The following is a 21,148-nucleotide window of genomic DNA, read 5'->3' as shown; positions in this document are numbered from 1 at the left end:
GGGGCAAAACCCCAGGACATTTTGGGCTGGAAGCACCTTAAACCCCATCCCATCCCAACCTCAACACCCTCAACTATCCCAGGCTGCTCCAGCTTTTCCCTTGGGACACTCCCAAAGGAAAAAAAACCCTCCAAGGAAGGAAGATCTTTCCCTGTGGGCGCGGAAAACGCAACTGAGTTCCCCATCCTGGTTTTGGGCAGGAATTCACCCCAAATTTTGTGCTGGGAGCAGGGAGGGCTTGAAAGGAGGAGGGAAAATGTTTTGTCTCACCCCACTGGCCGTTCTGACGGGCTTGGCCTTGAGCTTTGGCAGCAGAACCTTCCGGAACTGCGGCGGGACGGCGGCGATGATGTCGACGAGCCGCGGCTGTGCCGGCAGCCCGTACTTGGCCGAGGTCCTGGTCTTCAGCCTGGAGCCAAAAACAACCCAAAAATCACCAAAAACAGCCCAAAAATCACCAAAACCAGCCCAAAAATCACCAAAAACAGCCCCTGGTCCTCATCTCTGACACACAGAGCCAAGCCAGGCTCGCCAGGCAGGAATATTAAAGAGCAAATGGATGAAGAGTGCTGGGAAATACCGAAAAGAAACTCAAAAAGTTTTTATTTTCTGTGTGTTTCCCTTTTAAATTTTAATTGTCTCATTTCCATCTGAATTATTATTATTTTAAATCTAAGTTATTATCTTCATAATCTAAATTATTATTATTGAATTATTAAAATATTATTTAAATTATTATTAAAATTATTATTAAATGCTGTCCTAATTTTTCTTAAATTTCCCTTAAATTTTCCCTAAATTTGCCTAAAATTTTCCTTCTAAATCCAGATGGTTTTGCCCTCTCATTCTACATAAATAAAGGAGGAAGAAATTCCTGTACACACCAAATTCAGGTTTTCCTGCTCCACATAAATCAAGGAGGAAGAAATTCCTGTGAACTCAAACTCAGAAATTCTCACTCCACATAAATAAAAGAGGGACAAATTTCTGTAAACGACAAATTCAGAATTTCTCCCTCCACATAAATAAAGGAGGAAAAAATTCCTGTAAACATCAAATTCAGGTTTTCTTGCTCCACACAAATTAAAGGAGGAAGAAATTCCTGTAAACAACAAATTCAGAATTTCTTGCTCACATTAATCAAGGTGGAAGAAAGTCCTGTAAACAACAAATTCAGCTTTTCTCACTCCACATAAATAAAGAGGGAAAAAAGTCCTCTAAAAAACAAATTCAGGTTTTCTTGCTCCACATAAATTAAGAGGGAAAAATTCCTGTAAACAACAAATTCAGATTTTCTTGCTCCACACAAATAAAAGAGGAAGAAATTCCTGTAAAAATCAAATTCAGGTTTTCTCCCTCCACATAAATTAAGGAGGAAGAAATTCCTATAAACATCAAATTCAGGTTTTCTTACCCCACATAAATAAAAGAGGAAGAAATTCCTGTAAACAACAAATTCAGAATTTTTACTCCACATAAATTAAGGGGGAAAAATTCCTGTTAACAACGAATTCAAGTTTTCTTGCTCCACATAAATTACAGAGGAAGAAATTCCTGTAAACATCAAATTCAGGTTTTCTTGCCCCACACAAATAAAGGGGAAAAATTCCTGTAAACATCAAATCCATGTTTTCTTACCTCACATAAATAAAGGAGAAAGAAATTTCTGTAAACAACAAATTCAAGTTTTCTCACTCCACATAAATAAAGAGGGAAAAATTTCTGTAAACATCAAATTCAGAATTTCTTGCTCCACATAAATAAAGGAAGAAAAAATCCTGTAAACAACAAATTTAGGTTTTCTCACTCCACATAAATAAAGAGAGAGAAATTTCTGTAAACATCAAATTTAGAATTTCTTGCCCCAAATAAATAAAGGAGAAGAAATTCCTTTAAACAACAAATTCAGGTTTTCTTGCCCCACAAAAATAAAGAGGGAGAAATTTCTGTAAACAACAAATTCAGGATTTCTCATTCCACGTAAATAAAGGAGGAAAAAATTCCTGTAAAAATCAAATTCAGGTTTTCTCCCTCCACAAATACAAAGAAAAAAAAAAGTTTCTCTGAACAAATTTGGGGAGCACACATTGCTAAAATAATCTGATTTAATATTATTCCTATATAAATGTTTAATTTATATAGGAATATAAATTTATAATTTAACATTATTCCTATATTAATGTTTCCCTTCCTTTCCCTGATGGATTTGGGACTACGGAAGAATGAAAAAAAAAAAAAAAAAAAAAAAAAAAAAAAAAAGAAGGAGTTTTTTGGAGTTTTTCAGCAATCCCACCCACCTGAGGCTCACCAGCCCCGAATTTACCGATCTCGGGCGCTTTTATCACCCAAAAACGTGAGAGAAACGGTGTGAAAATGAAAGGCGAAAGTGCCCCTGAGGGACTCACTTGTTGAGATCCACATCCTTGCCCTGCTCGTGCGCCTCCAGCAGCTGCTTTATGATGTCGGCGATGGTCATCACCATCAGCTCGGCCTGGCTCAGCTCCCCTGCAGCGGGAACGGGGTAAAAATAATATAAAAATAGGAAAGAATCAGAGATTTTGGGGTTGGAAAAGCGCCCTAAGAGCCCAAACATTCCCAGCCCTGAAAGGCCACCACGGAGCCGTGTCTCCCCAAGTGCCGCATCCACAGGGGTTTTAAACCCTTCCAGGGTTCCTGGGCAGCCCTTTAGGTGGAGAAATTCCTTTTAATATCCAGCCTGAACCTTTCCTGGCACAATTTGAGGCAGTTTTTCCCTCATCCTGTCGCTGCTCCCTGGGCTGTCCCCTCCTGTCAGGGACTTGTGCAGAGCTACAAAGCTCCTTTTCTCCAGCCTGAGCCCCCTCAGCTCCCTCAGCCGCCCGTCCTCCAGCTCCACTCCCTCCCCTCACGTCTCTTTTTTTTTTAATTTTTATTTTATTTTTACCTTTCGCATTTTTCCTTTTCTGCTTCATCCCGGCGGATCCCGCGGCCTGACCCGCCGTGCTGCCGTAAAGCGACGCCGCCGAGCGCCGTCGCGAAAGCGCCGTAAAGCGGGGTGCAGTTCCGCCGTCAACCACCGGGGGGCGCCGGAGCCGCACCAATAACGGGAGACCGGAGACATCCCGCCGGTTTTTTTTTGTTTTTTTGGGGGGAAAACTCCAGTTTTGGGGGAAAAAAATCGGGGTTTAGGGTGTTTTGGGAGTGTCTCCGAGTTTGAAGGGGTTCTAGGGTTTTGGGGAGGGAGTTTGGGGTCCCCTTGCCTGTGCTGCCCCCGGTGAGATGCTCTGTTAGGATGGTGCTTGTGGGAAGACTCTGAATGCAGAGTCTCCTAGATCAAGGAATCAATCAAGGAATCAATCAAGCAATCAGTCAAGGAATCAGTCAAGGAATAATGGAATTAGGGAATCAAAGAATCAGGGAGAATCGCTAAATCACGGCGTCAGGGAGTCACGGAATCTGGGAAGTGCAAGATGATGGAATTGGGGAATCACAGGGTGGTGGAATCTCAGAGTCACAGAGTGAGAACCACAAAATCGTGGAATCGCAGACTCTCAGAATCCCAGAACTGTGGAGTGGTGGAGTCGTGGAATCGCAGAGTCACAGGAGTCACGGAATCTCAGAATTGCACAGGGATGGAATCGTGCAATTACAGACTCTGGAAATCGTGAAATCATGGAATCATAAAGTCACGGATTCACAGAATCTCAGGATCATAGAATCACAGAGTCATGGAAACACAGAATATCAGACACACAGAGTCACAGAATGAGTCACAAGACTCGTGGAATCACAGAACCAGAAAATCATAGAATCACTCAGTCACAGAATTAGAATATCGTGGACTCACAGAATCAGAAAATCAAAGAATCATGAAATCATGAAATCATAAAGTCATGGATTCACAGACTCACAGAATCTCAGGATCATAGAATCACAGAATATCAGACACACAGAGTCACAGAATCAGTCATAGACTCATGGAATCACAGAATCAGAAAATCGTGGAATCACTCAGTCACAGAATTAGAGTATCATGGAATCACAGAATCACAGAATCGTAGAATCATGAAATCATGGAACCATAAAGTCATGGATTCAAAGAATCTCAGAATAATAGAATCACAGAGTCATGGAAACACAGAATATCTGACACACAGAGTCACAGAATCAGAAAATCATAGAATCACTCAGTCACAGAATTAGAGTATCATGGAATCAGAGAATCATAAAATCGTGGAATCATGAAATCATGGAATCATAAAGTCACGGATTCAAAGACTCCCAGAATCTCAGAATCATAGAATCACAGAGTCATGGAATCACAGAATATCAGACACACAGAGTCGCAGAACCAGTCATAGACTCGTGGAGTCGCAGAATCAGAGAATCATGGAATGACTCAGTTACAGAATTAGAGTATCGTGGAATCACAGAATCACGGAATCATGGAATCATGGAATCATAAAGTCACAGATTCACAGGCTCCCAGAGTCTCAGAATCATAGAATCACAGAGTCATGGAATCACAGAATATCAGACACACAGAATCACAGGATCAGTCATAGGCTCGTGGAATCACAGAATCAGAGAATCATGGAATGACTCAGTCACAGAATTACAGTATCATGGAATCACAGAGAATCACAGAATCATGGAATCAGAGAATCACAGAATCATGGAATCAGAGAATCACAGAATCGTGGAATTACAGAACTTCAGAATCACAGAATCATGGAATTACGCGTTCACAAAATGACAGAACTACAGAATTAGAGAATCGTGGAGTCAGACTATCATGGCATTACAGAACCACAGACTCTTAAAATCACAAAGTCACTGATTCACACACCCACAGAATCCCAGATTTGCAGATTCTTGGAGCCCCACGGGTGGGTCAGGCTGGAGAGGACCAGAGGGGTCACTGGTGCCACCTTCCTGTTCCAGAGCACAGAACATGGAATTGTGTCCAGAGGGCTCTGGAATATCCCACTGAGGAGACTCCAAACCCTCTCTGGTCTCTGTTCAGGGCTGGTCACTGCCCAGGAAAGAAGTTGTGCCTCCTGTCCAGGTGGAACTTGCTGGGCTCAGTCCCTGCCCGTCCCTCTGGTGCCATTGCTGAGCCCCTGGAGCAGAGCCTGGGCCCTGCTCTGAGCCCTCCCTGCACACAGGGACACCCAGGGATGAGGTTCCCTCTCATTTATCTCCTCCCAAGGCTGAACAGCTCCACGTCCCTCAGTTTTTCCTGGGCAGGGAGATGCTCCAGGCCCTTCCTCATCTTTATTTATCTCTGTGTGCCTCCTGTCCTAATGATCCCAGACCTGGACACAGCATTCCCAGGCTATAAAAACATCCTGGTGGCTGCTCTTACAGCTGATCATTAAAAGGGGACAAAATCTGAATTTCCCAGTAATGGGATCATATTGTTTCCCCATTAAAATAATTTCTTTTCTCGAGGTCTTGTTCCCAAATTCCTACTTTTGCTGGGATCCCACAGGGGCCTGAGGAGGAGGCGGCTCCTCAGCACTCGATGGTAGCAGTGCATCGGTTCCAGGAGGAATAAAACGATTTTAATTTATGATTGAAATTCTCAGAAGTGGGGTCATCCTGTTTCCCCGTTAAAATCCATTCTTTTCCTGGGGTTTTGTTTCCAAATTCCCATTTGTGCTGGGGATTCCACCCTGAGGGATCCCACAGGGGCCTGAGGAGGAGGCGGCTCCTCAGCACTAGATGGTAGCAAAACATCGGCTCGAAGAAGGAAAAACTATTTTAATTTCTGATTGAAATTCCCAGATCATCCTGTTTCCCCATTAAAATCCATTCTTTTCTCAAGGTCTTGTTCCCAAATTCCTGCTTTGGCTGGTATCCGCCCTGAGAGATCCAACACCGGCTGAGGTCGCCGCGGCTCCTCGGCACTAAATGGTAGCAAAACATCGGCTCGAAGAAGGAAGAACTATTTTAATTTTTGATTGAAATTCCCAGTAGTGGGATCAGCCTGTTTCCCCGTTAAAAACCATTATTTTCTCGGGGTTTTGTTCCCAAATTCCCGTTTGTGCTGGGGATTCTGCCCTGAGGGAATGTAACACCGCGGCCCCTCAGCACTAAATGGTAGCAAAGCATCGGCTCCAGGAGGGAAAAATTATTTTAATTTATTATTGAAGTTCCCATTAGTGGGATCATCCTGTTTCCCCGTTAAAATCCATTCTTTTCCCGGGGTCTTGTTCCCAAATTCCCGTTTGTGTTGGGATCCCACAGAGGCCTGAGGTGGCCATGGCTCCTCAGCACTAGATGGAACCAAAGCATCGGTTCCAGGAGGGAAAAACTATTCTAATTTATGATTGAAATTCTCAGTAGTGGGATCATCCTGTTTCCCTGTTAAAATCCATTCTTTTCTCAGGGTCTTGTTCCCGAATTCCCGCTTTTGCTGGGATCCCACAGAGGCCTGAGGTGGCCATGGCTCCTCAGCACTAGATGGAACCAAAGCATCGGTTCCAGGAGGGAAAAACTATTCTAATTTATGATTGAAATTCTCAGTAGTGGGATCATCCTGTTTCCCTGTTAAAATCCATTCTTTTCTCAGGGTCTTGTTCCCAAATTCCCGTTTGTGCTGGGGATTCCACCCTGAGGGATCCCACAGGGGCCTGAGGAAGAGGCGGCTCCTCAGCATTAGATGGTAGCAAAACATCGGCTCGAAGAAGGAAAAACTATTTTAATTTATGATTGAAATTCCCAGTAGTGGGATCATCCTGTTTCCCCATTAAAACCCAGTCTTTCTTCGGGGTGTTGTTCCCAAATTCCCGTTTGTGCTGGGATTCCGCCCTGAGGGATCCAACACCGCGGCCCCTCAGCACTAGATGGAAGCAAAGCATCAACTCCAGGAGGGAAAAATGAGCTGAGTTTTCCTGACAAAAGCAGAAAAATCCCTCCCGGAGACCCGGGAGTGCACGGAGAGGGGAGATGGGGATGGTGGGAGGGAGCAGGGAAGGGGAAAAGGGGAGAAACAAACCCAGCACAGCCGAGGGTGAGGCTGGATACAGGGAAAAGGTTTATTGGGATTATTTGGTTCTTCCCCCAAAGGGTTGGGCACTGAACAGGATCCCCAGGGAATGGTGACATTCCCAAAGCTGCCAGAACTCCAGGACAACACTCCCAGGGTGGGATTTTTGGGGTGTCTGTGCAAGGACAGGGGTTGGGTTTGATGATCCTTCCAACACAGGATTTTCCATAATTCCTGAAGTGTCACCATGTCCTACACACAGCAGTTTGTGCCCTCTCCTCCTTGGGAGGATTTGCAGCCCAAAAAACCCTCGGCAGCTCGGGAAGATCCCAGATCTGACCCTGCTTACAGCTGAGGGTTGGACCAGAGTTCTCCTGGAGTCTCTTTTATCCGAAATTCTGCAACAATCCTATAGAATCACCTCAGGATTCTCCTGTGAATAATCAGTGACTTCCAAAACTCAACTTCTGGAGATGGGGACTTATTTCCTCAGCTCTTGTTTGGGGAATTGGCACCTGTTTGGTTGTTGCTGTTTGCCAGGGCCTCGCTGATGCCACCAGCTCCTGATTTTCCATGATTCTTGAAGTACCACAATGTCCCACACACAGCAGTTTGTGCCCTCTCCTCCTTGGGAGGATTTGCAGCCCAAAAAACCCTCAGTGGCTTGGGATGATCCCAGACCTGACCCTGCTTACAGCAGAGGGTTGGACCAGAGATTTCCTGGGGTCTCTTGTGACCAGAGGTTTCCTGGGGTCTTTTCCATCCCAAATTCTGCAGCAATCCTATAAAATCATATCGGTAACCTTCTGTAAATAACCAGTAACTTCCAAAACTCAACTTCTGGAGACAGGGATTTATTTCCTCAGCTCTTGTTTGGGGAACTGGCAACTCTTTGGTTGTTACTGTTTGCCAGGGCCTTGCTGATGCCACCAGCTCCTGATTTTCCATGATTCCCTAAGTGTCACAATGTCCCACACATAGCAGTTCTGCCCTCTCCTCCTTGGGAGGATTTGCAGCCCAAAAAACCCCTCAGCAGCTCGGGATGATCCCAGATCTGACCCTGCTTACAGCTGAGGGTTGGACCAGAGGTTTCCTGGGGTCTCTTGAGACCAGAGTTCTCCTGGGGTCTCTTGCATCCCAGATTCTGCAACAATCTTATAAAATCACTTCGGGAACCTTCTGTGAATAACCAGTGAATTCCAAAACTCAACTTCTGGAGACAGGGATTTATTTCTTCGGCTCTTGTTTGGGGAATTGGCAACTGTTTAGTTGTTGCTGTTTGCCAGGGCTTTGCTGAAGCCACCAGCTGCCAAATCTCCTTCCTGGTGACAAATCCTGGTCAATCCCTGGATTCTGGTGGGTCACGAACCTACCTGTGAGCAGAGAGGAAATGCTGCCTGGATAAAAAAGCAGGACTGTGGAAAAGGAGAGAGCAGACACCAAGGGAAAAAAAATTCCTAAATTACAGCTAAAACTGAAGGCAGATGCTGGCAACGGCCATGCAACCTCCTCTGGGGATTTGTGGGATGGTCAAAAACTTTCTTGGAAAAATCTCTGGATCCAGAGGCTGTTCTGAGGATTTTTGGCATCACTTTCATGGGCTTGCAGGGAGGGAAAAGGGCAGGAGGAAGGAGCTCTTCCCACTGGGGGGTTGATTTAAAAGGCAGCCAGAGCCTGCTCCGGTGCCTGAGGTTGGCTCGAGGGTGTTTGGAAATGAGATCCCGGGGTGGAACAGGATGAAATAGGGTTTAAACCATCTGCTCCCACCTCTGCCTCCTCCAAGAGGCACAAGGTGATGGATTCCAAACCCATTCTCATATCCTTGTGCCTCCCCAAAAACAACTCCTCACACCCCGTTCTGCCTCCTCATCTCAGCCCTGGAGCCGAGCTCTGCTCCCTGCTCCTTATCAGCTTCATCCACGCATTGCAGCAACTTTTTATCTCGCGTTTATTTCCTCTCGCTGGCTGCTCTCCCTTTGCCACAAGGACTCCACGCTCTTCCACAGGAATTTATTAACCCCTTTATCCCCCCCTTTGCTCTCACTTCCCTGGCACAGCTCATGTTCCCTCCACATGAAAAATGGAATTTGGGCATTTCCAAAAATCATCCCACCTGCTGCCCCCCGTCCACGTTCTCTTTCCCCAGATTTCTGCTCCTTTAGCTCGGAACCATCAGGAAAATTCCATTTTGGCTCCCGAATCCTGAACTCTGCCATCTCCCCGGGGGCGAGGAACACCAGGGAAGCGCAGGTGGAGTTTTGGGATAGCAAAGCTCGGCTCAGAACAGCGCGGCGTGTTTGGGTTTGTTCCCCACATCTGAGCCGGGCTGTAGCGCCCAGGGCTGGCGTTCTGATCTCTGCTCCTGCCGCTGGAATTCAGCTGCTGCTGATTCAGTGGCCCCTGGGCTTTGAGAGGTGCCTTTAATCCCCATTCCAGTCGGGCAGGACCTGGAAACGCCGAGCGGGGCAAGGGAAATGCGCATCTCCAAAGGCGCGAGTTTGCAATTTGGCAATTCTTTATCTGGGAACTCGCTCTGAAGTGGGGCAAGGACCATCTGCAGCCCCAGGCACGAAGGGCAGATGCGTTCTGCCCCCAGGGAGGTGATGGAGATCTTTCTTTTCCTCTCCCGTTTCAAATTCCAGCCCCGTTTCGTGACCTCAGGAATGATTGTAAAATATGTTTACAGACAAGTATAAGTACATCTGATTTTATTCTGATTAATCGGGTTTCTGTAGGTCTGCTGGTATTCCGAGGATAATTGGCTTGGCTCCACACCTTCCTGGATGTTTCTGTTTGTTACTTTGCAGCATCGTAAATACAAAATAAAATTTACAAATCAGAGAAGGTTTAAGCTTTAAAATGTGCAGTGAGCACTTAAGATGCAGCAAAAGGCACAGAGCCTGTCCAAGAGCCACTGCCAAGAGCACTCAGATCCTGGGAATTGTACAATTCCAGGGAATATTGATGGGAAAAGATAAACCACTTACATCATTTCCATGCTTGGAATGTGGCTCTAACCCTCAACTGCTGCCCAATGGAAACAAAACAAAACAAAAAAAAGCTTGGATTTAGGAAGCACCTCTGGAGTGATTGGTTTAACTTGATTTATACATTAAAAAAATAATTTAAAAAAAGGACTGGAGAGGAGAGATTTGCAATTCCAGGGAACGATGCTGGTGAATGCTTTGCTTTGCTCCACCTCACTTTAAATTCTCAACATTTCACTTTCTTAATCAAAATCCATCGGTCTGTTCTCCTGCATAATTAACAGCTCTGAAGGTACGGGAGATAATTACCATCTACAAGTTCCTGGCTGATTTTTTTTTGGGAGGTGGCAGCTCAGATTTATCAGGTTTTAGGCCTTTGTGTTGGCTGGGATGAACTCGTCCTTCCAAGCACCCAGGAAAACCAGAAAAAACCCCAAAGTCTGGGAGAGGGAGCTGCACTGAGTTGTCAAATCAATTATTTGGATGCTCTCAATCTGTGGGATTGCCAAAATCCACAAAACCCTAAAGTGTCACGGATCAATCTGCTCACAGAGCAGGAATTTCCTCCTAATCCACACTGAAACAGCCTCGAGTTGCACCAGGGGAGGATTAGGTTGGATATTGGGAGCAATGTTTTGATGGGAAGAACAGAATCTTCATTCCACCAAATGGGGAATCGCCATTCCTAGGGGGATCTGGAAAACCTATAGATGTGACACCTGTGGGCATGATTTAAGGAATATGAGCGTGGTGCTGGATTTGGAGATCTAAAAGGTCTTTTCCATCTTTAATAGTTCTGTGAGTCCGTGATTGGTGGTTGGAATTTCCCCTGAAATTTGGGTTTTGTCCATGAATGCTGAGATTCGTGTGTTTGCCGTGATTTTTCCCCACATGTGGAAAGGTTTGGTTTTGTCCCAGCTCTCTGAGGTGAATTAAAGTCACCGTGCTTTCAATCCCTTTATCCTCAAAAACTGCTCCTTGTTACATTTTCTGGGAATTTCCCAAACTGCAGAAAAGACCAATGAGAAAGAGAATGAGGATGGGATTCCCAGTCTCTTAAATTATGAATTCCAGCTCCTCATGGATCCACGTGCAAATCTGGAGTGTGGGATTTGATTTCCTTCTCGCTGCCACGATGGAAAAGATGGAATTGCTTCCACGTGAGAAAGGAATTCTGTCTCCAGGTTTTCCACGAGATGTGTCCCAGGATGTCCAAATGATCCACAGGCAACCTCCCATGAGGTCCAGCAGCTTTGACCATCTCTGTGGTCCAAATTCCAGAAATTCTGGATGTATCCAGAAGGAAAAGGGAATGTAGCACCAGTTACAGGAAAACGGGTTCAGATCCCAAACCCAGCAGGAACTTTCCTGTCGTTTGCCCAGTGCCAGGTGGATAAATTTCTGTTCTGTTTGGATGAAAGATACTCTGGATCCTCCCTTATTCCGTGTCGGATCCTGGGTTGGATGAAGGAATGTGCCAGGGCTGAGCCTCAAACAGGGGAGGTGCTGCATGAGAGAGAAACGATGAGGATCAGACTAACTTGGAGAATTCAGGTTAACTCACAGAATTCTGACTCTAAAGGTATTTAAGTGCTCAGCCAATCCTTGAGATTTATGTGGCATTTAGTACCTCAAACGCCTTTCCAAATCTGGATTGAGTGGGAAGATTATTCCCTCTCATGATCTCATTATAGGGAAAATAATCATCAATCAAAACATTTTCCCTTTCTCCTTCCCTTCCTGACAACCTGCAAACACAGGCTGGCAAAGCCCAGCTGGAGGAGGATCCAAAATTGGGGTGTTTAATGTGGGAAGAGCCTGGCAGAGTCCACGGAGGTCTGGGAGAGGTCACTGAAGGAATTCTGATAGGATTTGTCCCTCTCTGATAGAAAAAAAAACCCTAATCCAGGTGCAATTCCCCAGGGATAATTTACCTCAGCAGTGGTGTGGGTAGATTCTTTCCCTCCTAACCCCTTCCTCTTCCAGAGTTTTTCATTTTCCTGGATGCAGCCAGGATGGGATTTGTCCCATCCCAGCCTGTCCCGGTATCCTCCACCAGTTTGGCCCCATTAATGGTCCCTAGGAGATCACATCCCTGCAGGAATTCCCTGTTCTCCCACATCCTGACAGCACTGAAATTCTCCTCATGGAAAAGTTCAGAGAGACTTAAAACACCTTCTCCCTATTCCTGGCTTTATCCAGGCCGTGGGATTCCAGGATTTATGGGAATCTTGTATGGGCTTCAGCACCATGAGGGAATGGGATTTTCCAGCCTGATCCTGGTGTTTTTACGGCCAGGATGGGATGTGTTTATGTTCTGTGTTATCCTTAGGCCTCGTTCATGGAATGATGGAATTGTTCAGGTTGGAAAAGTTTTCCAGGACCTCTGAGTCCAGCCATTCCCCCATCACTGCCACGGCCACCAGGGACCCATGTCCCCAAGTGCCACATCCACAGGGATTTTAAATCCCTCCAGAAATGGGGACTCCACCACTGGGCAGCTCTGCCAGGGCTGGACAACCCTTCCAAAGAAGGATTTTTCCTAATATCAGTTTAAATCCAATCCCTAATCCCACCCAACCTAAACATTCCAGTACTTTCCTGCTGTCTCATCCATGGTTAAATCCCTTCTTTTGTCTCAAGGATTTGGGATCACTGTGGATCCTCCTCATGGAGATTAACCCATGGATCTGCCAAAAATGCAAAATTTGGGACATCTCATGGGATCGTGGAGGTCTCCATGTGCTCCATCATCTCCCATCTATATGGGATCACCAATAATTACTGGATAATCCTGTAAGATCTCCCATCACTCCACCCCTGTGTCTTTCCTAAAATCCCAACAGCCTTCCATCAAAATCCTCTTTTCCTTTGCTCCCTCCAGGCTCTTCACCATTTTTGCACAAAAACCGACCAAGGGTCACAGACTGAAACCCTTGTGGTGACAACCAGGACTTCCCAAAGTCCCCAAAAAGGCTTTCCTGACCCTGAGCAGCTTTAGGATGCACCAGGAAGAGCTTCCAAAGCTAACTCCTCACTGAAAAGGCATCAAATTGTTTGGGATTGTGTCACTCTGCCTCCTTATTTTTGGAAACTCTGTCCTCCCTGTGGGATTCCCTGGATTCCCAGAATCCAGAGCACTTCCTTGTCCTCCAAGCCCTCAAGAGGGGCTCCAGGAGAGCTGGAGAGGGACTTGGACAAGGGATGGAGGGACAGGACACAGGGAATGGCTTCCCGCTTGGAAAGGAGAGATTTGGATGGGATTCGAGAATAAATTCCTGGCTGGGTGAGTAGGGAAGGGCTAGACTGGAATTCCCAGAGAAACTGTGGCTGCTCCTGGATCCCTGGAAGTGTCCAAGGCCAGGCTGGACAGGGCTTGGAGCACCCTGGGACAGTGGAAAATGTCCCTGCCCATGGAAAAGTGTTGGAACTGGACGAGATTGAAGGTCCCCACCCAAACTATCCCGCGACTTTAAGATTCCATGATTTGGGTGTTGCCTCCAGAGCGGCTTTCCCGAGCACTGGGACATCGCACTCACACGGGGACCTGCTGTCCAGGCTGGTGACATCTCCAGCTCCTCTCTGCCGGCGCGGGTTTGGAGCCCGGACGGGGCCCGGGCGGATCCCGGCGTTCCAGCGGCGGCTCCGGGACAGCGCCTCGGCCGCCGCCCCGCGGGGCAGGACACCGGCCGGAGGAGGAGCCGCCCAGATGGGACGGGCTGCGGGCTTCGGGACGGGCTCCGGGTCTGCGGGAAGGGATAACTGGGGAGGGAAAAGGGAGAGGAGAGGGAGAGGAAGGAGGAGGAGGAGGAGGAGGAGGAGGAGGAGGAGGAGAAGGAGAAGGAGAAGGAGAAGGAGAAGGAGAAGGAGAAGGAGAAGGAGAAGGAGAAGGAGAAGGAGAAGGAGAAGGAGAAGGAGAAGGAGAAGGAGAAGGAGAAGGAGAAGGAGAAGAAGGAGAAGGAGAAGAAGGAGAAGGAGAAGGAGAAGAAGGAGAAGGAGAAGAAGGAGAAGGAGAAGGAGAAGAAGGAGAAGGAGAAGAAGGAGAAGGAGGAGAAGGAGAAGGAGAAGGAGGAGAAGGAGAAGGAGAAAGAGAAGAAGAAGGAGAAGGAGAAGGAGAAGGAGAAGAAGGAGAAGGAGAAGAAGGAGAAGGAGGAGAAGGGGAAGGAGGAGAAGGAGAAGGAGAAGGAGAAGGAGAAGGAGAAGGAGGAGAAGGAGAAGAAGGAGAAGGAGGAGAAGGAGGAGAAGGAGAAGGAGAAGGAGAAGGAGAAGGAGGACGATGAAGAGGAAGAGGAGGAGGAGAAGGAGGAGAAGGATGAGGAGAAAGAGAAGGAGGAGGAGGAGAAGAAGGAGAAGAAGGAGGAGAAGAAGGAGGAGAAGGAGAAGGAGGAGGAGAAGGAGAAGACAAGACAAGACAAGACAAGAAATCATCATCCCAACAGCTTCAGAGGGACTGAAAATGTTGGAATTCGCTGAGAAACTCCACACATTCTATAAATTTTATTCCCCAATTTTATCCTATGTATTCTACAGAATAATATCAATAAACACTGATTTGATAAATTTTATTCCTAAACGACATCCCCTTAATGCTATTCCTAAAAAGTACATCCATAATCTGCTTTATTTGAGCTGTGCTGTGGTGCAAATCCACCTCATGGACAGAAGGGCCCAGTTAGAAATTGGTGCCAGTAAAGCTAAACCTACATTAATTAATTCTCCACACCAATTAATATGTTAATACTCAAATTCTCCTCTGTGCACGTCCTCAGTCTTGCTCAGTGTTTGAAGACTCAAAAGTGTAAAGGATGAAGTTTATTTTAACTTTTATTTAGTATAAAAATTTAAAAAAACCCTTAACAACCCAGTTTATTCCTTGAAAAAGATTCCCAAAAATTTTTAAAAATCTCAGATTGTGGAAAAGAACAACTTGGGTTGTTTGTTTGTTTGTTTGTTTATGTTTTGTTGGGTTTTGTTTTTGTTTTTGTTTTTGTTTTTTGTGTTTTTTGTGGGGTTTTTTGTTTGGTTTTTTGGGGGGGTTTTTTTGTTTGTTTGTTTGTTTTTTGGGTTTTTTTTTGGGTTTTGGTGTTTTTTTTTGGTTTTTGGGTTTTTTTGGGTTTGGGTTTGTTTGGTTTGTTTTGGGGTTTTTTTGTTTGTTTGTGGGGTTTTTTGGGGTTTTTTGTGTGGTTTTTTTTTTGGGAGGGGGGGGTTGTGGCATTTTTTGTTGTTTTTGTTTTTGTTTTGTTGGGTTTTTTGGGATTTTTTTTTTCCTGGACTGATCCAAATAATTTGGTAAGAACAGAAAACCAACATTATTATGTCGAATAAAGAAAATTCAAAGTAAGGTTTATAAAATATAAATATGCACTGCACATGACCATGTGCTGGGAATCCTGGATTATCCTGCCGACTATTCCCACCTCCTGGAAATGGGATTTTAACTCAGAACATCAATTCCCCCTCAAAATATCCTGGAAAAAAAAGCACTCCTGCAATCTCATTACCTTTAGGGCAGGGACGACTGATCCCGTGAAAAAGACTTTTATTTAAGGACTAAAAACAATTTTCAGAGGACTGAAAATAATTTGGGAGCAGCTGTGAGGGTGGGGCAGCGTCTGGGGCAGACAAAGGCAGGCCCAGCCCCTCGTCGCTGGATTTGATCCGTCCAGTTTCGCCTTCCCCATAAAATATCTGGGAATTTTCTGGGAAGGACTCGTGGGAAGGGTCAGGAATCAGCTCCTGGTCAGAGTGGTGTCCTTGGAGCATCCTTAAAGCATTTCCCTGGATAAAGAGAATTCCCTGTCCCCTTGCACAGACATGGGGGCTCCACGTGCAGAATGCCGCCCTTCATTCAAAAACCTCATTAACTTCGTTCTCTGCAATTTACTCTTTATTCTAATTGGGCCAATTGACTTTAATTTATTCCAAATGGAGAGCGAGCCCGGTCACATTTTCCTGCTTTCCATGATTAGCAACAAACTCCAAACCCTCCCAGGTTTTCTCCTTCACCACACGGAAACATGGAGCCAGTGGATGTCCCCTTAATTAGATGTTTATTCTTAATTTGGTTGAGCCTCCTGAGCTGGGAGCTCCACCTAATAACCCTTTTTTACATCTTCATTGTTGGCTGTAATATTCTTTATTCTCACCGACACCCTGCACTTGGATCATTGATCTGTTTGAGGGTTTCATTTTAATCTGACTCTGTGTGTTTGCTCGCCTTGGGCGTTTATTCTTTCATCCCGGGCTATTCTTCTTCTAAGGATTTGCTGAAAGGTTTGCAATTAAGCTTCTTTATTTAGACTTGATTAAACAAGAGCCTTTTCAAAGGTCTTTTCATTTCAACCAGGTTTCCCAATGCTACCTTTAATAAGAAATGGAAATTAACTTTGGATTTTTCCTAGAGAATTATACTTATGTATTTTTTTAAAACTTTTTCTTACTCATCAGCCTGGCTTAACCTCGGCTTTGTTGTTTTTAGTGTTGTGCTTGTTTATGGCTCTGAAAGGATTAAAAATCCCTATGGTGGTGACACTTGGGGACATGGATCAGTGGTGGCCTTGGCAGTGCTGGGAATGGTTGGACTGGATGACCTTAAAGATCTTTTCCAACTGTAACAATTCTGTGATTCTCCGATTCTTTTTTATCCCTTTGATGCTTCCTGATTGGGGAGTTGCAGATTAATTAACTTTGAAGATCACACAACTTTCCTGAAATCCAGGGAAAAAAAAAAAAAAAAACAAATTTACTTTTTGTTTTTTTAATAATTATTTTTACTCTGAGCTGAGCTCCTTTCACTTCTGTCCTGGCAGTAAAACACCCTGAAATCGTGAAGTCGTGGTGGGCTGAACCCGTGTGAGGACAACACTCTGATCTCCAGAGAAGCTCAAACTGCAAGACAGAGGCCGAATAATGGTATTTTCTGTTCTCCAGCAGCGCCAGAATCAATTTCCTTGCACGCAAGGCCGTATTTGGGTCAGGAGGATGCCTCCCCATCTGGGAGACAATGCCTCTCTTTTATGTGACCCTTTTCCAGCTCGGCTCCCAGGCGTTCCCTGGCTCAGGTCTGCTCCCGGAACCGCGACACGCTGGTGAGCACGGGCGGCTATTTGTGCTTCCAGACCCACAAAACCCGTGGAGCTCTCTGGAACGGCTTCCCTGAGCTCCTTCTCACGGGAGGACGCCCTGTCTGAGCAGCACAAAGAGCCCTCAGTGTTTGAGGTTTGGGGCTGCTTGGCTCGGGGAATGAACGAATGTTGAACCGCGGCGGCCCCGAAGTCGTGACATTTTGGGAAGAGATGCAAGAGCCACCAAAGAACTGTGGCAGCCCTTCGTAAAAAGCACAGAAAAGGATTTTTGGGATAGTAAGGAGAGGGAGGAGTGTTGGAAAAACCCTTTTTCTGACCTAGAGGCGTTTTAAAGATTTTTATTCCGTTTTCAGTCCCGTAAGAAGGGTGAGATGGTGCTGATGTTACAATTCACAATCAGAAGCCAAATTATTTCCTGTTTACAATCCATTATAAGCATTTCTTGTCCTATCAGTTTTTCAAATGCTGCAAATACTTCTAACACCAATCACCTGTTATTTTACCCTACTTGGTCTTGCTACAATTCATCTTTCACAGTTCTAATTCTCCAAAATATCTGGTCTGTTTGCAAGGCCGTGGTTTGAAAACTTGTTTCCAGTTCAATTTCTCTCTCAACAACATCCATCCTATTCCATGGCCTTTCTAAATCAGGATATTTTATCTCAGAATTTGCACACGGATGCACAAGACTAGGTGAGCCTTCTGTCAAAGCTTGGAGAATCCTCCACAAATCCATTTTCCCACAGAGGGGCAGACAAATGACAGGGTCACTCTCTCCAATGAGAGAGATGTCTCTTTTCTACCTGTTGTGTTTTATCTTCTTTTATGCCAGAGTTGGGATTAAATTATTATTTTTTGTTCAGACTCAGATGTTTATTAATTCTTACCTATATTACAGTCTCACAAGCCATGAGTTCTGCAGCATTTCTAGCTAATAAATTAAAAAATGGAGCCCTATCTCTCTCTACAAGGCCTTTTAAGGCATAAACTGTCAAATTAAGAAGTGACACCTAAATTATTTTTGCTTTTAACCCAATGACCAACCACCCTTGGCCTGCAATGCGAACTTTTCTATCCAATTACAAAATACCGCCCATTCCCTTTCCCACCTGTTGTGTTTTATCTTCTTTTCTGCCAGAGTCGGTATTAAATTATTATTTTTTGTTCGGACTCAGATGTTTATTAATTGTTATCTATATCACAGTTTCAAAAGCCATGAGTTCTGCAGCACTTCTAGCTAATAAATTAAAAAATGAAGCCCTGTCTCTCTCTCTCTCTGAGGCCTTTTTAGGCATAAACTGTCCAATTAAGAAATGACACCTAAATTATTTTTGCTTTTAATTCAATAACCAACCACCCTTGGCCTTCAATGCAAACTTATCTATCCAATTACAAAATACCATCCTGACCCATGAAGAAGAAGGTGAAGAAGAAGGTGAAAAAGAAGGACTCAGCCCTAAAACTTCCATCTTGCTTTTTAGATATTACTATATTCTAACAGTTAATTTAAAAACTATTAGTTAAATAGTTAATTTCAAACTTTAACTCTTTAAGTTTTGCACCCTGTGATATCACACACTTCTATTCAAGCTACACCCCCATAATCCCAGTTCTATAATTTGATTTTGGAAGCCTTTTCCGAGGCCTCAGGTCAAGTGCAGTGTTTTCTTGGGGGTCAGCACAGAAAATCCAAAATTTTCAGTGCCCAGGGTTCCAAACATCCACCCACAGCCACATCTGGGCTACATCTGGTTCTCTTGGAGCAGCCAGCCATGGGGGGCTTCGTGTCCTCCTCCACCTCCTCCTGCCCAGGTATCCTCTCCCTGAAGGAAAAACTCCCCAAAACATCCCTGGGGGTTCCTGCCACCGCCCCAAAGTGACACTTGCCAGGGATTTCACCTTCCGCAGCTGAGTGGATCCACGACGAGCCCCTCTCTTCTTCCTCTCGGCCGCCTGCCTGCTCAGGTCTGGGGTGTGCCCTCCTCCCTTCCTCCTGCTGCAGAGCAGAACACCAGAATATCAATAAAAATCTCCGCACTTGCTGCCCTGGAGGAGGGTGGTGATAAAAATCAAATCCTGTGGGGATATCACTACCTGAAAAGACGTGGCTTGAGATGACACATTTTTTTATCTTGTCCTCAAAGAGCACAGTCAGTGACCAGGGCTCAGGGGAAGGTGGGAAGTTGATTTTATATATATATATTATATATATATATAAATATTAATATATATAATAATTATTATATATATAAAATATATAATATAATATTATATTATATTATTATAAATAATAATATAAAATATATAATAATATATTATAAATAATATATTATAATAATATATAATATATAATATATAATATATTATAATATAATATATAATATTATAATCATATTGTAATATAATATTATATTATATTATATATATTATATAATAATTATATTATATCATTATATATAATTATATATATTGTTATAATATAATTATTAATTATATTATAATATTATAATATGTAATATATATATTATAATATATATTATAATAATATATAAATATATTATTATAAATAAAATATAAAATATATAATATATTGTATATAATTACATATAATATATAATAATATTATATATATTATATATAATAATTATTATATAAAAATAATTATATATGATATAAAATATTAATATATATTAATATTATATATTTTATATATAATATATATAATATATATAATGTATATAAAATATTAATATATATATTGATATTTATAATTTTTAAATTTTTTTTTTTAAGGTGTGATAAATTCTAGCACTCAAACACCAGCTCAGGAATCAGTGATTTAAAATAAATCCACCTAAGATGTTACAGCTCCTCAGGGAAATTCACAGAAAAGAAGCTGAGCTGAATCAATTTGGAAGTTTCCAGTGAAGTCTGTGTGATCTAGAGGTGTAAAAAAAAAAAAAAAAAAAAAGGCTGGGGGCTGCCTCTCCAACAAGGTGTTTATTCATTGTTTTTGTAGCCAAATAATTCTATAAATGTGTTTGCATATTTTTGGTGTTTTATGCAGCTGCGATTAAATTCAACACAATTAACTGGCAGGACGGGAATATTCCAGAGTGTGAAAATCAAGTGAATTGCTCTGGAATGTGGCCAGTTGCCACATTTTTTCCAGTATCAGGAGTAAAATCCAGGCTCTGAGGCAGTGTTTCTAAGCTCTCAAGGCAGGCTCATTATCCAAAGGCGCTCATTCCACATTCAAATTCCGTGATATGGAATCTGGGAATTTAAAGCAGAAGCTCTGAGTGGTTCTCCCAGTGTCCCTGCGCAGCTAAAAAAGCACAGTAGGAACACAAAACCGTGGAGATAAAGGGTGGAAATGGACTCTAAAAGCAGCTTTTATCCTGTAAAATACCAGGATATGTAACACCAGCACGTGTCCGGTGTTCCCTCATCCCAGCCCAGGACCAGAAAGTCAAATCCAGCATTATTTCAAATAGGAAGCTGAGAAAAAACACAACAACTCACAAAATGAGCCAAGGGAGAAAATTCAACCCAAAATATTCCAGTTGGGAACAAATTGGTCATTTTGATGGACATGGCAATGTCTGGGTTATGGTTGGACTTAGTGATCTTCAAGGTGTTTCTCATCCTGAACGATGCTGCGACCTTTGGGTAGAAAAGGCAGCCGTGGTGGCCTTGTGACTGTAAATATTATTGTAAAATAATTGTGTAAAATATTATTGTAAAATAATATTGTAAAATAATATTGTAAAATATTGTTGTAAAATATTATAGTAAAATATTGTTGTAAAGTATTATTGTAAAGTATTATTGTAAAATAATATTGTAAAATATTGTTGTAAAATAATATTGTAAAATAATATTGTAAATTATTATTGTAAATTATTATTGTAAATTATTATTGTAAAATAATATTGTAAAATAATATTGTAAATTATTATTGTAAATTATTATTGTAAATTATTATTATGAATTTAGGTGTCTGCTGCTGTGTCCTGGTGCCCAAATCATGTTGTCAGGTCACCCCCAGCTCCAGGTCAGGAAAACAGAAGGAGCGAGGACGAGGACGAAGGACGGCAGGT

The 21,148-nt window shown here is 43.5% G+C and overlaps 2 protein-coding genes across 2 annotated transcripts in view; both read right to left on the bottom strand.

The window, feature by feature from the left end:
* The window catches only part of ELP3 (elongator acetyltransferase complex subunit 3), a 94,887-nt gene extending 91,702 nt beyond the window's left edge, over positions 1-3,185 (bottom strand). Inside the window, exons 1-3 of the mRNA XM_083856303.1 lie at positions 2,924-3,185; positions 2,406-2,505; positions 271-409 (exon numbers count right to left, since the gene is read on the bottom strand). Coding sequence (XP_083712429.1) covers positions 271-409; positions 2,406-2,505; positions 2,924-2,951 — 267 coding nt within the window. The 5' untranslated portion in view covers positions 2,952-3,185. The remainder of the gene's footprint in view (positions 1-270; positions 410-2,405; positions 2,506-2,923) is intronic.
* An 8,213-nt stretch (positions 3,186-11,398) lies between these two features.
* FBXO16 (F-box protein 16) overlaps positions 11,399-21,148 on the bottom strand; it is a gene marked incomplete at both ends in the record, with an annotated part of 35,544 nt that continues 25,794 nt past the window's right edge. Inside the window, 3 exons of the mRNA XM_083858134.1 lie at positions 11,399-11,466; positions 13,500-13,722; positions 18,945-19,041. Of these exons, the coding sequence (XP_083714260.1) occupies positions 11,399-11,466; positions 13,500-13,722; positions 18,945-19,041 (388 nt within the window). The remainder of the gene's footprint in view (positions 11,467-13,499; positions 13,723-18,944; positions 19,042-21,148) is intronic.

Source organism: Zosterops lateralis, assembly GCF_965231275.1.
Source record: "Zosterops lateralis genome assembly, chromosome: 3".
NCBI classification, from domain to species: Eukaryota; Metazoa; Chordata; class Aves; order Passeriformes; family Zosteropidae; genus Zosterops; species Zosterops lateralis.
The sequence above is the reverse complement of the archived record's forward strand: the minus strand, read 5'-3'. Positions and strand labels throughout refer to the sequence as shown.